General features: G+C 64.2%; 1 protein-coding gene across 2 annotated transcripts; it reads right to left on the reverse strand.

The window, feature by feature from the left end:
* Positions 1-61: 61 nt before the first annotated feature.
* KIAA1522 (KIAA1522 ortholog) lies at positions 62-15176 on the reverse strand. Of its 2 annotated transcripts, none has more exons than XM_030964692.1 (7): positions 14936-15176; positions 6002-6157; positions 5699-5754; positions 4516-4633; positions 4057-4173; positions 1105-3969; positions 62-890 (listed from the first exon to the last, which is right to left on the reverse strand). In XM_030964692.1, exons 1-7 carry the CDS (start codon positions 15021-15023, stop codon positions 868-870), a joined length of 3423 nt encoding a protein of 1140 aa, XP_030820552.1. In that variant the 5' UTR covers positions 15024-15176; the 3' UTR covers positions 62-867. The 2 variants fall into 2 exon arrangements, with proteins under 2 accessions (XP_030820552.1, XP_030820553.1); XM_030964693.1 differs by lacking the exon at positions 14936-15176 and adding an exon at positions 7538-7926.
* Positions 15177-21640: the final 6464 nt, after the last annotated feature.

The raw sequence follows: 21640 nt of genomic DNA on the forward strand, positions 1-21640 counted from the left end.
AGCTCAGTAGCACCAGAAGGAACCTGCAACCATAAACCAGGAAGAACAGGAGGCAGCAAGCTTCGGTCATCATTTTTACCAGCCAGGTACAGAGCTCTGAGCAGCTACTCGGCGGCAGAGGGTCAGTTGCTTTTGGTTTGGTTTGGTTTGGTTTGGTTGGGTTTGTTTTGTTTGGTTTTTTTTTTTTTTTTTTTTTACAATCAAAGAAATCAAAATGTGACCCGAGTTTACAGAAACAGAATCAAGGCTCTACCCCAGAGCCCAGGGCCAGCTCGAGGGGCAGCCAGGCCCTTCCTCCTGCTGGGCAGTGGTGAGTGGCCAGAGCCTGTGCTGGCCATGAGCCCCTCTGGCCTTTCCATCAAGAGCCAAAGCCCTGATCCCTCCCAGCCAGCACCTCCATCCCCCTCCTGTTCCTGTTTTCATCTCCTCAGGTGCTGTTGTGGCCAAAGCCTTCCCATTCTTTGTCCAAAGTGCTTCCATTCCTCGTGGGCCTGCAGGGCCAGCAGCGGTGGCTCCAGCTCCGGCGTCTTTGGCCCCAGCTCCGGTGTCTTTGGCCCCCAAACTCCTCTGGGTGTGGCTGCTCAGCTCCACACACCCACACCGAGCATCAGCTTGGCAGGGAGGAGGTGCTGGCTCTGGGCACGGGCCTCGAGTTCAGTAAAAAAAAAAGCAAAATAAAGCTGTAGTACTTAGGAAAGTGAAACCAACACCATTTTTGCATAAATATCATCAAGGCCGTGGAGGCTAAGGCTGTTTGCTTCCTGTATTAAGTTAGTTGCCAGTTCCACACTCATCCGTTGACCTGCCCAGGTCCCTGAGAGATTTGGATTCCTGTCCATGGGGGCTCCAGTCCTGCAGTGTCATCCTTCAGGCCGTCTCTCCCCGTCTGTCTGCAAAGCAGGAGGAAAGAGCCCATCAGCCACCCCAAATCCCAGCTTCCCACAGCCCTACCAGGTTCTGTCCCTGCTGTCCCAGTGCCTCTCAGCTGCAACACAACCCAGGAGCCGTGCTGGGAATTCATCCCTTGGGAATGCATAGCTCAGGACGCTGAGCAGCGAGGCTGAACCTCCAGCTGCATCATCCCGTGGCTCCCACCCCACGTACCTTGTGCAGGGAGGCTCTGAGCCGGTGGCTCCGCTCCGTTCCTGCCCTCCGTCCCCGCCAGCTCGCTCTTAGTCCTGCTCTCCTCCACCTTGGCATCCCCGTCCAGCACCGGGGAGCCCAACGCCTCTGTCCCCGGTGCCTTTGGGGAAGGAGCCGGCCCCGAGCCCAGCGAAGGCTTCTTGGCTACTGGAGGGGGGATCTTGCCGGGTTTCCTCTGGCTTTGCGCCTTCCCCGGGCCCTGCGGGGCGGCAGCGGCCGGGGCTGCCGAGCGCTGCCCCGAGAAATTCATCAGCTCGGCCACCAAGTTCCTCTTCAGGTCGGCCTGTGCCTCGGGGGACGAGGCCGTCTCGATCACCAGCTTCCTGGAGCTCTTGGCGAAGATGAAGCTGGCGGTGGAGGCCGGCGATTTGCTCCTGGGGGACAGCTGCCCATCCCCGGCGGGCCCCTCAGGGCCGGGCTGGGCCGCTCGGCCGCCCGGCGGCTTCTCCGCGGCCTCTGCCGAGGCCAAGGCGGCGGCCTTGAGGTGAACGGCGTGGTGGAGCTGCTTGGAAGGCACCGCATCTTGGGCAGGAGGCGGCTGCCGGTTGGACAGGGAGCGCCGGACCGGCTTCTGAGGGGCCGGACGCTCCTCAGCCCCGGCCCCAGCCCCGGCTCCGGCCCCGGCCGCGGGCTCCACGCTGACGGAGCGCAGCCGCACCATCTGCAGCAGCGAGGGGGTGACGATGGGCAGGCTGGCGTCCTCCTTGGCCGCCGGGCCGCTCTTGCTCCGCGACACCGGCTCCTTCTTGGCCTCCGCCCGGGGGCCGTTGGCCGCCTTCTTAAGGCTGATTTGGGGCGGCAGGGCCAGAGCCGAGGGCGGCGGGAGAGGCGGCGGTGGTGGCGGCGGCACGGGGGCTGTGGGAAGGGGCTCGGCGGGGTGTGGAGGCTGTGGAGCCCCGGTGGGTGGCTCTTGCTGCTGAGATGGTGAAGATGCAGCCGCCGGGCTCGGTGTTGCCGTCTGCCCGTCCGCCGGGGCCGAGGTGGCATCGGGCAGGCTGCAGAGATAGGATTCATCCGGAGGGGGGAAGTCTGCCATGGACAGGTCGTGTTCCTCGGGGGTTGGCGGCGGTGGCGGGGGCCAGGCGGGGTCGGCGGGGGGCTCGCTGCTGGTCTGGGGGCGCCCCTCCACCTTCTTGGCCGGCGGGGGAGGCGGGTGGTAGGCAGGCGGCGGTGATGGCGGTGGGGATTTGCCGCTGGGCTTGGCCGAGGGCTCCTGGCCGGCAGTGCTGGGCGCTGGGGGGGTTTGTGAGGGCTGCAGGGGGCCGGCGGGGGCCGGGGGCTGCTGGGGCTTGGTGGGTGGAGGGGAAAAGGGAGCAGGAACCTTGGGGTGCGGTGGGATGATGAACCGGTCTGAGCGAGTGGTCAGCACCTCAGGGGGGGTCGGGTCCGAGGCCGAGGAGGAGATGGAGGTGAGGGAGGAGGACACGGAGAGCGCAGGCGACTGCAGGGAGCAGACCCGGTCTGGCTTCTGGGGCTGAGACTTGCCCGGGGACACGGCTGGGGGTCCCAAGCCCTTGGTGGGCAGTGTGGGCGTCCCACTCTGGCTGGAGTAGCCGCTGGAGGGGGACATGGTGCGGTCAGAGCCATCGGGGCAGCTCCACTTGGCCTGAGCTTGGGGCTCCCTGAGCACCACCGTCACCCCGGGGCGGCCCCGAGGGGCCTCGGGGGAGCTGGCGCCGGCCAGGCTCTCGGAGCGGAGGCTGCTGGTCTCGCTCAGCGCTGGGGAGAACACCTCATCCTCGCCCGTGGGGCTGAAGGGCTCGGGGCGCGGGGACCAGGGCGCGCTGCTCTCCCGCTGCGGCCGCCGCTCGGGCCTGGGGGGCAGCCCCAGCACCTTGGGCTCCCCGTCAGCCTTCTGGTGCAGCGAGTAGGTCCTGCGGGGAGGGGCCGGGGGCTTCTTCATCTTCCTGAGGGACACGCTGCGGGCGGAGGAGCGCTCGCTGGCCAGGCTGGCCGTGTCCGAGCCCTCCGCCTGGCTGCTCGTGCTGTAGGCAGGGGATGCACGGCCGCTGCCCACGCCCAGGAGCCCGGGGGCTGTAGGAGCAAGGCCGGCAGCGGGCTTGGAGCAGGAGCTGGCGAAGCTGGTGGAGCTGTAGATGCTGATTTGGTCAGTGTCGGAGCGAGCTGCCGTGTCCACCTCACCGTGCGGCCCCGCCTCGGGCTGCCGGTGGTCACAGCCACCCTGGGAGGAGATGGTGGAGCTGTTGGACACGATGGTCTCCGTGGACTGCGAGTGGCTCCAGTTGTCGCTGGAGGAGGAGGGCTCGCGGCTGCGGGGGCCGCGCTCCGAGAAGCGGGACAGGGAGCGCACCGAGGCCGGGCTGGACGACACGAGGCTGCAGCGGCTCAGCGTCCGCACACTGCTGCTCGTCAGGGCCACCACGTCCACCATGGGCGGCAGGATGGCGTTGGGGATGATCTTGGACATGTAGGTGCCCTGGGGCGAGATGGACATGACGGGGCCCACCAGCATCTCCGGGGGGTTGGCGTAGGTGGTCATGCCCGGCACGGCCAGTGACTTCGGCCTCACCATGGGTGACAGCTTGGCCGCTGTCTTCCTCCCCAGCAAGCTGTCGTCGTAGTAAACCTTGTTGATGTGCTTCTGCAGGGCTGCATCGGCCTCCTCCAGCACTCCCAGGCAGACGCGGGCGCCTCCGGCTGCGGGCAGGGGCTGCAGCTTCCCGTCGATGGTGGGGATGCGGATGGCATCACCCGACACCTGCCCCCCGTTCAGCAGGGGCTGCACTGCCTGGCTGTCCCCACGGCCTGCCGGCCCTCTCCCGTCCACCTCGGGATGTCCCTTGGCTCCATGGCTGTTCCTGAGACCTGGGAGCAGGGAGAGATGACCTCAGCGTCATCCCAAGGGAAGGCAAACAGATCCCAAAAATCCCCCCTTTCTCCCCCAAAGCTTACCCAGCTCCTTGTGGACGTGCTGGGGGATGCCCAGCACTGTCGTCCTTCTCTCCTTCCTCTTCTTGCCAGCCCTCTCTGAAGATTTGGGAAAGGAGTCGTGTGGTCGGAAGGTGGAACCTGCAAGAGGTGTGGGAGGGTCCAGCTGGTGTGTGGGGGCCTTGGCCTGGGTGTCCCCAGTATCCCCAGTATCCCCAGCACTTCCCACTGCCAGAGGTGCTCCGGGATAAGCCAGGCTCAGGCACTGGAAGAGGCACCGACTGAACAGTCTGAGCAGGGAGGAGACACTGTCTGTCTGTCTGTCCATCCCCCTCGCCCAGCCCCAACGCTCTGACTCAGCCAGAGCTGCTCTCATCTCTCCCAAGGGCCCCCAAATCCCTGTGCTGGCTCTTGGGCAGAGCCCAGCTGCCTGCCATGCTCCCCAGCCCCCCGGCAGCCCCATCCCACAGCCCAGCCCGGTACCTTTGCGCTGGATCATCTCGGAGCGGATGGAGAGCGCATCCTCAGAGGCGCTGTCCGTGGCACAGGAGGCTGCCCGGCTCCGGAAGGACAGGCTGTCATCCTCCGAGGATGCACAGGACTGTGGGGACACAGAGGGGGCTCAGCAGAGCCCGGGCTGCGGGGACGGAGCTGCCCCAGCCCCAGCCAGGCCCCTTCCCCGCCGCGAACTGACTCTGCAGCCGAGACAAAAGCTCTTCCGAGGGCCAAAGGCTGAGTCAGCCACGCCGGCATCCAGAGTCCTCCCACCAGGAGCAGGGCTGGGAGCAGCCCCTGGGACCCTGCATGGCTCTGCAGCCCCCCCGAGGGCAGGAGAGAGGGGGCTAAGGTGTGCAAGGAGCACCTGAAGGAGCTGCCCCCGTGCCAAGCCCAAAATGATTCCCTGGGTTCTCCCAGCCCTGCTGAGCCCCAGAGCCCAGGGCTGGAGGGCTGCCCAGGGCTGGGAGAGGGTGTGGGACAGGGACAGGGACAGGCAGGATCCCCAGCACTCCCTGCACACAGCCCCATGCTGTGTCCCCATCCCTTCAAAGCACCCCTGGCACGGGCAGAGCTTGGGATGAGACACTTCAGAGTCAACCTGACCTCACTGCCCCCATGGCTCTGCCCATCCTGGGGTTCCCAGTCCCCACTTCCAAGGGATTAAAGGGGCTGAGAGCCAACCAGAGGCAGCGGCTTGAGCAAACACAAACAGGGTGAGGCACTGGCAGCGGGGTCAGAGCCCAGGGATTGCCAAAGCGCGGCCAAAGGAGGGGGAGTTTCCCCTCGTCAGCAGCCAGGGAGGGGCACAGGCACCGGGCTGGATATGGCCAACAGTCCCCATATGCCACCAGGTCACCCCTCCTCAGTCAGGGCTCCCAGGGGACACCAGTGGGGAGGGGACAGGGGGATGCAGGCACAGAGGGAGCCCTGGCAGAGCCCCACAGGGCAGAGAAGGACAGGCCAAGGCTGAGGATGGGCAGAACAGCTCATCATGGGGCAAAGGGAACAACACCAAGGGACACACGGCAAGTTCCAGCCCCACAACCCCCCTGGACATGGTCCTGCCATCTTGGCTGGTTATCTGTCTGCCCCCAAACACCACCCAGAGAGGACAGGAGAGCCCCCCAGTGTCCCCTCACCCCCAGGAGCACCACTTGGCAGGGCTCACCTGGAGGCTGCTGGTGTCCCCGTGGTCCCAGGCACTTTTGGTCTGTTTCTGCTTCTCTGTGGAGGGAAAACAGAAGGTAAAACCCTCCAGGGGATCCGAAGGAAGCAGCTACTGAGCTGGCAGTGCCCCCTGCACAGCCCAGCCACCAGCACTGGACTCTGCTCAGCCCCATGCACCGCCCACACAGCCCGACCAGCCAGGATCTGGGGACAGCCCTTCCACCGTGTCCCCATGGCCACCCTGGAGCTGGGGACAGCCCTTCCACCGTGTCCCCAAGGCCACCCTGGAGCTGGGGACACCTACCCTGGTGCTGCAGGGATTTCAGCCCCTGCTGGGCCTGGTTGTGCAGCTCCTCCAGGTGCGGGGGCCGCGTGCTGGGGAAGAAGACGTTGTCGGGACATTCCTGGCCCGCCGTGTACTGCACGCTCAGCCGCTTCTCACCCTCGCCCTTGGCAGCGCCTGCGGGGACAGCGGGGTCAGCTGGGCTGGGGGGACACGGCCACGCTGCCACCCCACCCACAGGGGACAGCACCGGGTGGTGACAGCCACCCCGGGGTGATGTTATCCCGCTCAGCTCCAAACAGGGTGCTGGAACACCGAGAGAAATTCCATCCTGCGCCCGGTCGATATTCCGGAGTCAGGATGTCTCTGCTGCTTTTCTCCCTGAGATGTGGGACCACCCTCCTTCCCCAGCGGCTTCCTGAGGAGCTAACGAGGTAACAGGACCTCGTTATTCACCCCTGAATTGTGTGGGGCTGAGGGAAGCTGAGCAGGGAAGGGGCAGCACAGGAGGGGATTAAATGTGGAGGGAACGAGGATGAGGATGATGAATTTCCCTTCGGAGCATTGCGTCATTCCCAGGCCTCGCTCATCACCCCAAGAGCAGGGACTCCCCCCATGCCCTGGCAGGCTGGGAACTGCACAGAAGAGGGAAACTGAGGCACGTCCAGCGGCAGAGATCCCAGAGGACCCAAATCCCTGCTGCAAACCCCGCTGGATGCTGAACACCCGATCAGTCACGCCTGGGGCAGCACGGAGCCTCCACTCCCAGCCTGGCAGCCCCTTCCCCACAGCCACCACGGGCTACCCTGGCATCGCCCAGCCCTGGCATCACCCAGCCCTGGCACTGCAGCACCGTGGCACAGCCCTGCCAGCTCCACGCCTGAGCGAAGCCTCAAACTCTTCCTGCCCAGAAAAAAACAAAAACAATCTTGAGGAAGGGAAGGGCGAGCGCAGGAAGCCGTCGGGGCTGGCACCCCAGGGCCAGGGGCACCTGCTGCTCACATCACCAACAACACCCAGCACCCCGCATCCCCTGTGCCCCCCGTGTCCCTGCACCCCCAAGGGCCAGCCCAGGCAGGCAGCGAGGCAGCCGTGCTGTGTCTCCAGCACACAAAGGAGCAGGCCTGGAACAATGGAGCCTCCCGCCCTGCCGCCATGCCGGCCTCTGCCTCCGCCAGCACCGGCGCTGCCAGCGGGCACGGCACCGGGGCACGGCCCGCCCGGCACGGCGGGTGCTGCCACACAGATCCCCCGTGCCGGTGTAAAATCCCTGCAGGCCACACAAGACACCCACAGCCCCCCCAGCATCACGTCCCTAATCCGCTTTTCTCCCCCAATTTCGGCAGCCTGACACCCCGCAGATGTGCTGGGGAGAGGAGCGCAGTGATTTATCCCGGTAACTCCGCGGCGGGAGAGGCCAGGGCGGGGGTGACCTTCCCTGCCCTCCCCCGGGGATGGCACAGCCCCCCTGCCCGGGCCGGGGGGGTCCCGGGGGCAGGGGTGGTGTAAGGACAAGGCTCTGCTCCCTGCCTCCCTCCCTGCCCGCTGCTCACTCACCCTTCTTCTTGAAGAAAGCCAGCAGCGAGGAGAGGTTCCTGCCCATGAAAACCACCATGGTGGCCGGGGAGAGGGTCTGGTCCCCAGGGAAGCGGGGGCTCCGCAGCCCCCCGAGGATGCTCAGCCCGTTGTGCCGGGGCTGCTCTCACCCGGCGTGTACCGGCGGGGCGGATGCCGGCGGCCCCCGGCTCCCTCCCTCCGTCCTCATCCGCACGGGCGGGAGGATGCTCGGCCAGGCGAAGCCGCTCCGGCGCAGCTGCTCGCGAGCAGGGAGCAGCCTGAGCCGGGGACGGCTGCGCGGTGGCAGGAGGGGACAGTCCCCGGCAGGAGGGGACAGTCCCAGCTGCGCCCACCGCGCTCCTCGGCCGCGGGAGAAGGGAAGAGGGGGCCCCTCCTCTGGCCCCCGGCCCTCCCGCCTCCTCCCACGCACGGCACAGACCACAGGGATCTGTTCTTCCAGGCTCGGGGCCAGCATTTCCCCTACTCCTCCCTCTTGGACCCCCGGGACTCCCCAGGACCCTGCTGGGCACAGCAGCGCTGCAAACCAGTCGCTCCCTTCCACAACAGTGCGGCCAACTGGGAGGAACTGGGAGGAACTGGGAGGTTTTGCACCTTGGCTATGACACAGCACAGGCAGCAGGGTGACATTCCCCATGCCAGCCCGTCCCCAGTGCCCCCCAGGACCCTGCCAGGAGAGCCCCATTCCCGGCAGGGAACACAGGACGGGCCAAGGCTGTTTGTCCTTAGGGACAGGGCCACGTCACGGTCACAAGGGCTGGCAGCACCGGGGGAAAACCAGCTCTGCGACCAGTCTAACCAGTAGCTCCAGCTGCTGCTGCGGAGGCAGGTGAAAGCTGGGGCAGAAATGCCAGGCGGTCACACAGTGCCACTGCCCTGGCACTGCCAGTCACTGTCCCCACCATGGAGGGCAGTGGGTGCCCAGCGCCTCTGGGAGCTCCATCCCCCCCATTTACAGGGGTTTTACCCCAAGAATGAACAGCACCCAGTGTTTACCCAGCAGGCAGCCGTGTCCTTGTGCCAAACCCTCTGTCCCTGCCCTGCAGCTCCCCACGGGCTGTGCCCAGGGTCTGTTCCAGCACAGTGCAGGGTGGGCTCACCCAGTGCAGGGTCCCAGCAGTGCCTGTGCAGCCCGAGGGACAGTTTGACCTTGTGAAGGACATCTCTGTGTCCCCAGCCAGGCAGCTCCGGGCTCAGTGAGGATTTCTTCCCTGGAATTCCAACATGGCCATGGCCCCAAACAGCAGCAGCTCCCTGGCTGTGCCTGAGCCAGCACCTGCTCCAGCACGGGCAGGATGGGCCCTGCTGCCCACACGCCCCCCAGAAGGTGCTGGTGGGGGTGGGCAGAGGTTCCCCAGCCCTTTTCACAGCACAAGTGCAAAAGGGACATAATTAAAGGGCTGAGGATGCACAAAGCAGGCAGCCACGTGCCGAGCTGAGCCCTGCCCGCTGCTCTGGGCAGCCTGAGCCCAGAAAGGGCCACGGGTGGTGGCAGCTGGCAGGGACACTGCTCCTGGCTCCACAGGTCAGGGTCCAGCCTTCCAGCTCTGCCCACAGGGATGGGACTGCAACAGACCCCCGTCCATGGCACCAGGGACTGCACAGACCCCCGTCCATGGCACCAGGGACTGCACAGGCCCCCCTCCATGGCACCAGGAACTGCACAGACCCCTCTCCATGGCACCAGGGACTGCACAGAGCCCCCTCCATGGCACCAGGAACTGCACAGACCCCTCTCCATGGCACCAGGGACTGCACAGAGCCCCCTCCATGGCACCAGGAACTGCACAGACCCCTCTCCATGGCACCAGGGACTGCACAGACCCCTCTCCATGGCACCAGGGACTGCACAGAGCCCCCTCCATGGCACCAGGAGTACCCCCAGTAAAGGGACACAGCCCCTCCTGAGCTGCTGGTGCAGGGCCCAGGCACAGCCGAGTTCAGCCCCATGGATCTGCTGATGGCAGCACAGGTGGAAGCTGCTTCCAGGGCTGTGAGGACATTCCAGGTGCTGGCAGCCAGCCTGGCCCTGCTCCACCTCCCTGCCTGTGGCCCATTGCCCACGCAGGACCTGGAGAACATCCCTCACTGATGGAGACGTGTCCCTCTCCAGTGTGACACCGCTGAGGAGGAGCTGCGACCTCCCAAAAGAAAATCCAGGGCTGAGCCGGGGCACAGAGGAGCCTCGTGGCAGCTCCACTTCTCCCACTCCCTGTGACTTTCGCTACCTCATCATCCTCACCCGGCTGGCCTCACCCCGGCTCTGCCAACACACGGTGAAACTGCTGGAAACGGGGGGAACCCAGGAGGGAGAGAGGTCCCGGTGGGCTGGGGAAGCCGCTGCAGCTGCAGCCGCTGCCGGTAGCAACACGCCCGCTTTGGAGCCGGTGTCCGGCCCCTGTGCATTCCTTGCGGTGCATCCCGGCTCTCCCCGTGCCCTCCGGGCTCGGCTGACACACGTGCCTTGGCCACACGTGGCAGCCGGGGAGGCACTCCTCAAGGATGGGCTCCCCAGCTCTGAGCTGGTACCGGCTGCTGAGGGAGCAGAGCATCCCCGGAGGAAGGCACAGGAGTTGGGGTTCCAGAGTGAGAATGGGCTCCACAAGGGCTGAGACCCCGCAGGAGCTCAGCCAGGGCTGCCCAGCCCGATGCTGCAAACAGATCTCGGGGCTGGCCCAGCTCTCACCCTGCTGCTCTTCACCTGGAGAGAGCCAGGAGAGAAAATCCCATCTCCTGTCCCCCTCCTCGGCAGGCCTGTGCCTCCTGCGAGCAGCAGGTTGGGCCGGGCTGGGCTGCAAACATCCATCCCTGCCTGCTCGGCACTGCCCCGACTTGCCTGCTCCGCGGGTCCTGCGGCGGCAGCAGCGGCTCCCGCCCGCCCCTCCACCGCCACTGACTCACCGCCCAAAAATGGGGAGGAGGGGGAGCTGCCAGCCGGGCGGGAAGGGGCTGCGAGGTCCCCAAGGGAACCTGTGTGCTGCTCTCAGCAGCCAGAGCAGCCAGAAGCCCCCCTGCCCCACGGGGCTGCTGCTCTCCCCCGCTCTGGGGGTCCCTCCCAGCACCATCCAGGCCTGGGGACTGCTCTGCTTGATCACACCAGTGGGGTGCACCGTGAACCCCGTTCCTGAGAGCCCCATGGAGCTGTCAGGACGCGGATGGACCCTGATAGAGCTGTGCTCCAGTATCACAGAATATTCTGATTTGGAAGGGACCCTATCCAGCCCTTCTGCTCCAGCATCCTGTCCCTCTGCTCCCTTTGCAACCTTGAACCCTTTAGGGTGTCTGGGAGCCCCTAAAGGCAACCAATGTGCTTCTCAAATCCTTGTCTCAGCACAGCATCCACGCCCTGCAACACCCCGGGGGACCCGGAGCACTGCAGGCAGGGTAAGAGCAAAAATAATATTGACAGTGGCTCTGGCCACACAGCCCCTGCTGCCAGCCTGCCCTGGGCCACACCTGGGGGGCTGCTCCAGCCAGGAAAACATCTCCACCAAGCAAATAAACACCACCCCATCCATGCTGCTGGCTCGGCTCTCAAACACGATCCCACGCAGAGCCTGAACTAAAATTAATTTCAACTGGGAAAACAAACTTGGATTGTTTTTTTTTTCTTTCTTCCTCTAAATCACAGCGCAGAAAGCTGCCTGGTCTCACCTCGGTGAGCCAGCAGGCCCTGGAGAAGGAGCTGGTGCGGGGTGAAATCCCACTTGGAGCAGAGCCGTGGCTCCAGTCGCCTCCAGCCATGGCTCCTGTCATGACAGGAGCACTGAGGGTTGTGCAACGGGCCCTGACCTCGCTGCTGTCCCAGTGGCCCAGAGCCAGCCCTGAGGTGACACAGAGTGTCCCCTGCTCCCTGAGTTATCCCAGCCCCGGGTAGCAGAGCAGAGGGGGTCCCGGGGCAGGACCACCCCAGTGCCCGGCAGTGCCTCATCCCTGCAGAGCCTCCATCCCACCGCGTCCCCACCCCGGAGAAGCCACCGAACAGGTTTGAAGGTAAATAACACCTTCCCCCGGCAGGAGCCGGATCCGGGCGGGAACATCCCAGCTGGGGAGCGCAGGGCGGGAGAGGGGAAGAGACACACAGGGTGACACCGGTGGCACTGTGACCAGGGGTGGGCCACCAACACCTCCTCCTTCCATTCCCCGGAGCTTTGCCGCTCCCTGATGGCCTCCCCTCGGTGTCTCCAGCCCCTCCGGTGCTCCGGGCTGGCTGTCCCCCCGCTGTTTGCAGGGCACCGGGTGCTCTTGCCACGGCAGAGGCGTTGCCTGTCGCAGCAGGCACCTGGCTCCCCGCAGGAGCCAGCCCGGCAGACGGATTAAGGACAAGACGTTGCAGGTTTTTTCCGTGCACGGATCCCCCGTCCTTGCAAGCAGCTCCCAACGCCGCGGGGCTTTTCCAGGGAAACGCTGCGGAGGTGCCGATCCTCCCATGGGGACGGACACGGAGAGGAGCTGCCACCAAGACGGGGTGGGGGATAACCCAGAGGCACAGGGCAGGTCCCATCCCTGCCTCTCGCTGCCGGGAGCGTGCCAAGGCAGCACGGCACGGCACGGCACGGCACGGCGTGTCAGAGCCGAGCTGCCTGCCCGGGACAGCCGCGGATCGCTCCTGCCCTGCTGCAGGAGCAGGAGGGGGCACCGGGAAGGGCTCGGTGTCCCGGGCACCACCGGGAAGGGCTCGGTGTCCCGGACACAGCAGGATGCTGGCTGGAGGAAGCGCCTGTGTAAATCTCGGGTTTGTGTCCCCCGCCGGGACCGGCCCTGCTCTCATCCGCCCCCCGCGTGTTTGCGGAGCCGGCCCAGCGTGGGGCTGGCACGGACAGAGCTCAGAGCTGCCCAGCCCGCCCTGGAGCTGCCCCGCAGGAGCTGGCACGGCCGAGGGGCTCCACGGCTGCTGCTGCTGCTGCTGCTGGGGGCGTTCACAGCCACGGGCACCCCTGGAGCATTCGGATACCCCATCCCTGGAAGTGTTGGGGCAGCCTGGGATAGTGGAAGATGTCCCTGCCCGTGCAGTGGAACGCGATGAGCCTCAAGGTCCCTTCCAAATCAAACCATTCCATGGTTTTTTTCCCCAGCGGCCCCCGAGGGGAGGCGGCTGCGGGGTGACCCCGCACCCAGAGCTCCATCGCCGCTGACTCCGCGGGGCGCAGCCTGGCCAGCAGCCACGTTCCTGCGCCCTGACTCAGCAGGGCCCGGCGGGGAGTCCCGATAAGGAGGCGATAAGAGGCTCCGGTCTCCCTGGGGCTCAAGGACCTTCCCCCGGCATGGGCGAGAGGCTGGGGATGCCCCCGGAGCGAGCCAGGCCCCGCTGTGGCATGGGGAGGTGGGCACGGGGTCCGTGGGTTTGGCACCGGTGGGCACAGTTTGGGTGGGCTCGGGGTGGCTCTGCCCACCCCTCGGCTGTGCCCACCCTGCCCCTGGGGACCCCTGCACTGTCCCCTCAGCACCCAAAGGCTTGGGTGGCACCTTCAGCACCCACAGCTCTGCGCACATGGCACAAACACAAAACCTCCGGCCAGTGCCTGCCCGGGGCTGGTGTGCCAACACCAGGCACGGCAGGGCCAAATTAATCCCCAGTCACCAAAGAGACGGGAACTGGGGACACTGCTCCAGCCGCCCGCCATATGCAATTGTTCCCCAGCCCAAAATCCGGAGGCACCCAGGGTCGTGCAGGGGGAGAGGGCAGCGGCGGCGGGCCCGGCACACCCAGCCCCCAGCCGGTGATCCCTCCGAAACGCTGAAGCGACACAATGCAAATTCTTTGGCTTTGTGGCCGCCGCGCCGTTGCCATGGAGCCGTGGCAGAGAACAAACACAACTCGCCCCATGTTTTCTCAGCACCTTCCACCCCACGGCCTTCAGCCCCAGAGGCAGCCCTCGGCTCCCGGGGTCTGCCCCGGCTGTGCCGGTCCCACATCCCGCCCGTTCCGGGGCATCCCACATGCAGCAGGGCTTTCCTGGGGAAGGGAGGCACGGTCCTGGTTCGGGATGGACAAGGGACAGCCAAGGCTGGCAGGGGATGGACAGGAGATGGAGGTCTGGGCAGGAATGGGACAAGGAAAGGGTGAGGATGTGCCGGGGATTGCAGCTCCAGCCCTGCCTGGCCAATGGTACCGAGCCCTTCCTGCATGGACAGCACGACCAGAGGAGCCTGCAGCCACCCGGGGGAGGATGAGGAGAGCCTGCAGTGAAGGAGATGCTGTCCCAGCACGGCCACGGGTGATGTGTGACCTCCTGCCTCAGTTTCCCCACACACTGAGTGGATGTTCTCAGCCAGGACATTCCTGCTCCCTCTCCCTGTGCACCTGCGGGGTCTCCCCATGCCAGGTCCCACCTCTGGGATGGTTTTGCTCCGATGGTTTTGTCCCCTGGCCTGTGCAGAGCTGACTCCAGGCCCTGTTTGCCCTGGCCTCTCACACCTGGCTGGCTGCTGCCTGTGAAGGGAAGCAGGGCAGGAGGGACAGCAGGGCCAAGGATCCCACAGGGCTGGTGGGGGAAAACCCCCCAGTTACCCCTGGGTGCTGCTAACTCGCTCCTGTGCTCCTGCCCACGCACCTCCCAAGGCTCCTCCTTGCCTCGGGCTGGGCTGGGGACACGGGGACAGTTTAATGACACCACTGGGAGAGTCAGCAACCCCGGGATGGGGACGATGTTACTGCCAGAGACCTTCCCTGCTGGCATCCCCCTGCCCTGATGGGGGAACCATGGAGGGAGCTCTCCAGGCACCCCACGGGGTTCACTGATCCACGCGTGGGTCCAGCCAGGTGTGGAATCCTTTCCCTGCTCCTGGTCCCTGCAGGACAGACCTCGGTCCCTGCTTCCTGCTGGGCTTTCCAGCATCCATAGAGACGGAGCGTAAAGCAGCGGGGCAATCGGTGTGCGGACAGACGGACGGACAGACAGACGCGCAGAGCGAGGGGGGAGCAGCCCCTGCAAACACTCCCAGATCCCCGCGGCACAGAGAGAGAAACTGAGGCACGGGGTGGGAGCGGGGGGCCGGGGAGGAAGGCGACGCTGGGATCCCACTTGGAAAACAAATCAGTCACTAATTGGGATCCCACTTGGAAAACAAATCAGTCACTAATCCAGCTGATCCCGTCCCGATAGCGCGGCCAGCCCACGGCTGCTCCCCGGCACAGCCCTGCCCGCAGCCGGGGGGGCTCCCCCATCCCCACAGCGGCCTCGGGGGCCGATCCTGCCCCCCAGCACCGGGAGTGCGCAGCGAAACCTCCCCTCACCCCCGACTCCTGCCCATCCCAGCCGGACGGGAAAACTTTCCCACTTTCCAGCGCCATCCCTTCCAGCTCCCGGAGCGGGGACCCCCATCCCCATGTGTCCCCATGTATCCCCAGGTGTCCCCAGGTGTCCCCAGGGCTCCTACCTGCCCTGGGCTTCCCGGCGCGGCCGAAGGGCCAGGAGGAGCCGGCCTTGGTGCCCGCCGGGCTCCTCTTGCGGTGCGCGTTGCCCATGAGGCCGCTGCCGCCTCCACCGCGGCCGGGTGGAGGGCACCGCGGTGCTACATGGCCGAGCCGAGCCGAGCCGTGCAGGGACAGCCGAGGCCGGCCGTGGCTCAGCCGCCGGCTCCCATCGCCCCGGCCCCGGCGGAGCCGAGCGCTCGCTCGCAGGCGGCCGAGCCGGAGCCAATGGTGCGGGCAGAGAGGAGGGGCCTGCCGGGATCAGCCGGCGGATCGCAGCACCCTCCCAGCCCCATCCCTCCGCCGGGGATGCCTGGGTGATACCGAGAGGCTGAGCGGGCTCAGGGAGACGCCCCGGCGGCCAAACAGCCCCGAGCAGGGCGAGAGCAGCGCGGGGGTTTCGCCTGGAGTTCTCCGCGCTGCCACCGCTGCTGGCTGTCCCCAGCTCCAGCTGCTCCAACCCTGCCCCCTCGGTGGGTTTTGGGGATGGGGAGACCTCCCCCAGCCCGGACAGGGTTAGGACAGGACTGCCAAGGCTGCAGCAAAGCGCCCGAGGCCACGGGCTGGGTCCTGCCGCTGCCCAAAGCCGGGGCGAGCACCCACACGCCGGCCTGGCGTGGGTGGCAGCACCCGGCGCCCTCCCCACGGCCTCTCCTGGCTCTGGGGAGAGTCACGAGCACCTTGCTCACACTGCCGGCACCTTCCTACCCTGTCCCGTACAGCTCAGCCTCTCCCTGCTCCAGGGCTCGCAGAAAAGCCCCGGGAACTGCTGCTCCAAAATCTGCCCACGCCACCCGGCCAAGCCCCTCCACGGCCCCTTCCCCAGGGCCACTTTTCCCTCCTGGTTTTTAATTAGAACATTAAATGCTGCGAGGGCAGGGAGGGGTCAGCTAGGCAGGCAGTGGTGGGCAATTCCTGCTGGCAATGTTTGTGTTCCTTAGGTGATTCATCAAAGGCTGGGATAAATAGGAAGGAGGGTTTTGTGGGAAAGGCACAGAACCGGGGAGGTGGCGCAAGAAAGAAAGGAAAAAATTAAAGATCAACCAGCAGCTTTGTCCTGACCTCCCCAGGTGATCGGCACCGATTTACTCTTTGGACTTCAGCCTTCTCCTCAGCAATGGAAATATTGATGGTTCAGCTCCTCAGCAGCTTGGTTGGGTGCCCAGGGCACGCTCAGCTGGGCAGGGACCGTCCCCATGGGTTTGCTGCCCCATCTGCTGTGGGAGATGAGGGGATCCAGTGGGGAAATATTCCCTGTTTTCCACTCCTGTTCACAGGGCAGCCCTTCCACCTTGGGGCAGCGGGGATGAAACAAGGCCATGGTCACACGAGCAGCAGATCAGAGTGACTGATCTGTGCCCAGAGACTGTGGGACATCATTCCTCCTCTGGTCAGCCAGGCTGGGACGAGGCTGTCTCCCACTGCCCAGCACCTCTCAGCATCCCTGGGATGTCCATCCCAAACCATGGACCCACCCAGTGCCCCAGGGGCTCCTCTGCAGCCACCAGAACAAATCTCCCGGTGCAGCTCTTGCGTTTCTGTCCCTGGGAGGAGCAGGGGCTGGAGCCTGCCCCAGATCCAGGGAGACACTTCCCCCTGCACTCCCAAAACAGACTCCCTCCCTCCCTCTCTCTGTGCCAGCACCGAACGCGGCCACCGAGGCGCCACCGCCCCCGGGCTGTGCCTGCAGAGCTCCGGGAGGAGCCAGCCCCGGGCACCCCGTGAGAGCCAAAAATACCCAGTGGCTTCTCTGTGATGGGGCAACACAGCCACGAGGAGCTGCAGCTGAGCCTCGTCGTTCAGTCCCTGCCCGATTTGGGGGGCTGGGAGCAGCACTGGGGGGGTTCAGCGTCCCCACGGACCCCACTGAGCTGCCCCATTGCTGCTTCAGGGCACAACCCACCCTGAAAGCTGAGGGCAGGACCCCTGTGATCCTGCATGCCAGAGCTGGTGTTGCTGTGAGCAGAACTCTGGCTCAGCGAGCCTGGGCACAGCTGAGCACCCCAATTCCCTGCTCTGTGTTAGAACCTCAGTGCGGCCCAAAGGGGAGGGGAGGGGAAGCACCCTCAGCCTCCCTTGGGGAGCTGGGGACCAGAGATTGCAGGCAGAATCCCTTCTCCAGGCCAGAAACCCCTGGTCTGATTCACTGAGAGAGCTCTGATAAGAGCTTGGAGCAGCAGAGAAGCTGTTCATGAGATACAGATCTGGTCAGCACAGCGTGACTGCCCCAAGCACATCTGATCTTCACAAAGCCACACATTCCCTCGGTCAGAGAGGCCAGCCCAGGCATGAGGACCCTTCTGTGCTGTCACAGGGGGCAGATCTGTCCCTCCTGGTGCTCTGTCCATCTCTCCTGCTGTTTCACCCCCTCCTTCTGGAGTTTTCTGAACCTGACCCCATCTCCCAGCAAACACAGAGCAGGAGCTGAGCTGCCTGAATGAGAAAGGAATTCAGCCCTTGTTCCCTTCACGGGGAAGTAAAGCTCAGCGAGGCAAAGGTAACACAAAAACCCCACTTGAGATCCCCAATCATTAACAGAAATACATAACCAGAAGGGTTTCAAATGATTTCCTGCTCCAGCCGGAGTCCAGACCGGCTCTGCTGATGACAGGTCCAGCTCCAGCCCCCAGAGGTGCAGGGAGAGCAGCTCCCTGCTCAGGGTCAGGTGGATTTTACCCATGCACAGCACTCCCAGCCCAAGGCTCTGGCTCCTGCTTGGCAGGGAAATGGTTTTTCACTTCATCCTTGCCCAGCTCTTCACCTTGCAGCGGGTTCTGTTCCCATCGCTGCCGGAGCTGGAGTCAATGATGATATTGTCTTATGAAACCAGAGCTCCCTTCCACGGGGGAAACATGACCCCGCTGAAATCGCTTTATCGGATCTTATGGAACGTTATTCTCAGGAGAAATCCTCCCGCTTGTCTCCAGGTGGAATAGCTGTGGTTGCAGACACACCTCTCTTTGTTCGCCGGTGCCAGGCCAGGCCAGCCAGGGGATTCCTGCTGCTCACATTTGCTGAAGTGTCACTCTGTGCCTCTGGCAGATTAACAAACTCCTTCCCACACACACACGGAGCAATCCCCACGCCTCTCCCCTCTCCTCCTGAGCTCAACTGTTTACACCAAACCCTGCGTGGCAGCAGAGGATGGAGGAAATCATTGTCCAGGGAGATTCCACAGCTCGGCCCCACATTTTCCTGAGGGCTCACGTGCACCCCGTGGCCTCAAATGGCACCAGCGCAGAATCACGGAATTGTTAAGGTTGGAAAAACCCTCCAAGATCATCAAAGCCAACCTGTGATCAAACCCCACCTTGTCAGGCAGCCCAGAGCGCTGAGTGCCACGTCCAGCTGTTTCTTGAAAGCCTCCCAGTGCTTAAAAACGCTTTCCATGAAGGAGCTGAGCACGATCCCCAGCACAGCCCAGCCCCTCCACCCTCTGCTCACCCTGCACATGGCAAATCCCCGGTCCCAGCAAGCACTTGCTGCTGCTACAAAGCAGCTGTGAGCATTGAAAGCTTTATTTTTAACATCACTATCCCCCAGCCCAGTTCAGGAAATCATTGCTGCTGGACTGAGCTGGCATCAAAAAGGAAAAGAAAAAAAAAAAAAGGAAAAAAAAAAAGAAAAAAAAAAAGAAAAAAAAAGGCCAACCCTAATTTAATATTTCTGGAACATCGATTCCTTTACTTCATCAAGGAATTAAGAGGAATGTTGTGAAAGCTGGATAAAGCAGCAGCCAAACAAACCAGACTGAAAGCACTGGATCCCAGCAGCAGCTCATCCTTCATCCCAGAGCTGTGCTCACACCTCTGCACCCAGAAATCCAGCCCAGGGAGGGGCAACAGCCGGGCACCCCAAATCCCTGCTGTGTGTTTGACCCTTGGCACGGCCCAGCTGCTCAGCTCCCAGCCCGGGACTCAATCACTGCTCTGCCTCCGAAGGTTATTGTGGAAATAAACACGGCTGGGACAGCACCTGCACCCAAACAGGGCACAGCATCCAGAGGATGCAATTCCAGCTGGGATGGAGCCATCCCCCCACCCCAGAGCCGCTGGTGTCCCCCAGAGGCAGCTGATGGAGGGGGATTAGGGAGCCTTTCCTCCCAGCTCAGCTGTTTGGGCAGCCAGAGATGGGGTTGCTGATAGCCAGGGAGCCACGGGATTGATCCAAAGTGGAAATTCTCATCCTCCCTCTGCCTGGTTTCAGTGCTGAGCAATGCCAGCCTCACCAGCACACACAGCACAGCGGGTGGATGCCCAGGATGAGCCCTGGGATGAATTCTGAATTTTCTCTCTCTCTCTCCCATCCCTTGGAGCCCTCCCACCCCAGGATGGGCGGGCATGCCCTGTCCCAAACCCACCTGGGGAAGGGCAGGGTGATGGGTCACGGGCCTGATCCAACATCCCCGGCACCACACGGACACGGGGAACGCTGAGGGCACTCAGAGCCTGCCACAGCTCTCCCCTCTCCCCCTCCCACAGCTCCCAGCTGATGTTCGGAAGAATTCCCAGCCGGCCCCGCTGCAGGAAGGCTCGGCTGGTGATGTCGGCTCTGCACCCCAGAAAACACCCTTAGGGGCTAACACTCCTTCCTTCCCACAGCCCTGCCCAGCACCTTGAGGCATCCTCCGGGGATCCTCCTGAGGCATCCTGACCCCCATCCCCCGGGGAAACGCCGTCCCCATGCCGGGGGTGGATGCCGGGGATGGATGGCGGGGATGGATGCCGGTAACCCGGTGTGTGCTGGAGGGCGCAGCGGAGCGGAGGCGCTGGAGCAGGGAGCAGGGAGCAGGGAGCAGGGAGGGGTTCCTGGCGTGCTCTCCATGCTGGAACCGCACGGGGAGGCTGATTCAGTCCCACGGGCAAGCTGCAACCGCTGCACGTCCGTGCTGAATCTCCCGCCACACCAGGGCAGGTGGGAGGGAATTTGGGGCACCTCCCGTCCCAAAAGCGCAGACAGAGGGGAAGAGACCCCCGGGCTGGGGCACTGAACGGCCCCTCCATCACCAGCACGGGCTGTGGGCACTCAGGAGAGCTCTCCTGGATGGATCTGATGGGACAGCAGCGTGGCAGTGCAGTGCCAGAGCCCTGGCTGGCACCAGCTGCCACAGCGAGGTCCCCGAGCTGTGACCCTGACAGGCCGTGACTTGGCATTTTGAGGATTAGCTGGTGAACGGTACAACTTCAGGGGAAGGGAAAAAAAAATGGAAAAAAAGGGCTGGCAGAGCTTCTGGGGGCGTTTCTGCCGTGAAGAGGAACATCACATGCTCCAGCACATCTCGTTTTTTCTGCTCAGGTTTCAGTGCTGGGCTGTGGCAGCGGCGTCCACACACGGAGAGCTGGGAAGGAACCACCAGCAGCATCTGATGGATCAGCCCAGGAGAGAGCTCAGCTCTTCCCAAGCCTCTTTTCCCTTTCCACAGCCGCTCCTGTCCTAGCACAGATCCCCGTGTGCTTCTCCACACAGCATGCATGGAAATTCACTCCCTGCAGCAAATTGAGGAAGAAAGTCCCAGCTGACACCCTGCTGTGCTTGAGTGCCACAGGAGAGGCCTCTCCCTTGGCAAAAGAGCCAAAACATCCCTGCCAGAGGTGCCTGCAGGGAGGGCAGGGGTGTGACACAGACGGTGTCCCCGACACTGCGGGGTGGGACAGGATTTTGGGGTGATGCCTCCCTCCTTGGGACATCCACTACTGCCAAAAGAGCGCTGAGGAGAGGAGCAAGACCAGACAAGCCAGCACCCATGGCTCTGCCAAAGCTCCCTGGCTGAGCCCTTGGATCCCCAAAACACAGCTCCAGGATGAGGGGACCCAGAGCAGCTTCCCCTGCAGGACTGTCCTGGCTGAGGTGGCAGAGACGTGAGCGGGCCGTGGAGGCAGCAGCCACCAAGGGGCCGGGTGAGGGCCATATCTGGGGCAGGAAGGGCCACACCTGGAGCACGCAAACACCCTGCCCAGGAGGAGGAGGAGGAGGAGGTGGCAGCGGCTGGCATCCCTCCAGATTTCCCTCAGCCCCAGTGACCTTCTGACTCAGCGCAGGAGAACCTACCCAGTGAACCGGCACCAGCCCTCGGGGCCGGGGCCAGATCGTGCCAGGGACTGCCGGATCCATCCTGCTGCCACCACGGCCACCACGGCCACTGCCACCACCACTGCCACCACCACTGCCACCTCCTTCACCCACTGCTGCCACCACGGCCAGCAACACCACCCCACCTGTGCCCCTCCTGTGCCCCCTCTTTAGCCACATCCATGGTCACCACCTCAACTCCTGTCCAGCCCCCATGGTGACCCCTCTTTGGCCACCTCCATGGTCAGCAGCCTGACCCTCCTTGGCTTCCCCTGTAACACCTCCTCGGCCTCCATGGCCACCACCTTGACCTCTCCTTCACCACCTCCTCCATGGCCACTGCTGTGACTCCTCCTTGGCCACAGCCACCACCCTGAGCCCTCCACAGCCACCAACCTCATTCCTCCTTGCCCACCGCCTTGGCCAGCGCTGTGAACACCACCCCAACCCCACTTTCCCTGTTCCCTTGACCACCACCCAACATTTTGCCATCACTCCAACCCCTCTGTGGCCACCACCATGACCCTCCTCAGCCACCACCGTGGCCACCACCTTGAGACCTCTTTGAGCAGCACCCTGAAACTTCCTCATCCACCTCTGCT

This window comes from Camarhynchus parvulus, chromosome 23, assembly GCF_901933205.1.
Source record: "Camarhynchus parvulus chromosome 23, STF_HiC, whole genome shotgun sequence".
Lineage (NCBI taxonomy): Eukaryota > Metazoa > Chordata > Aves > Passeriformes > Thraupidae > Camarhynchus > Camarhynchus parvulus.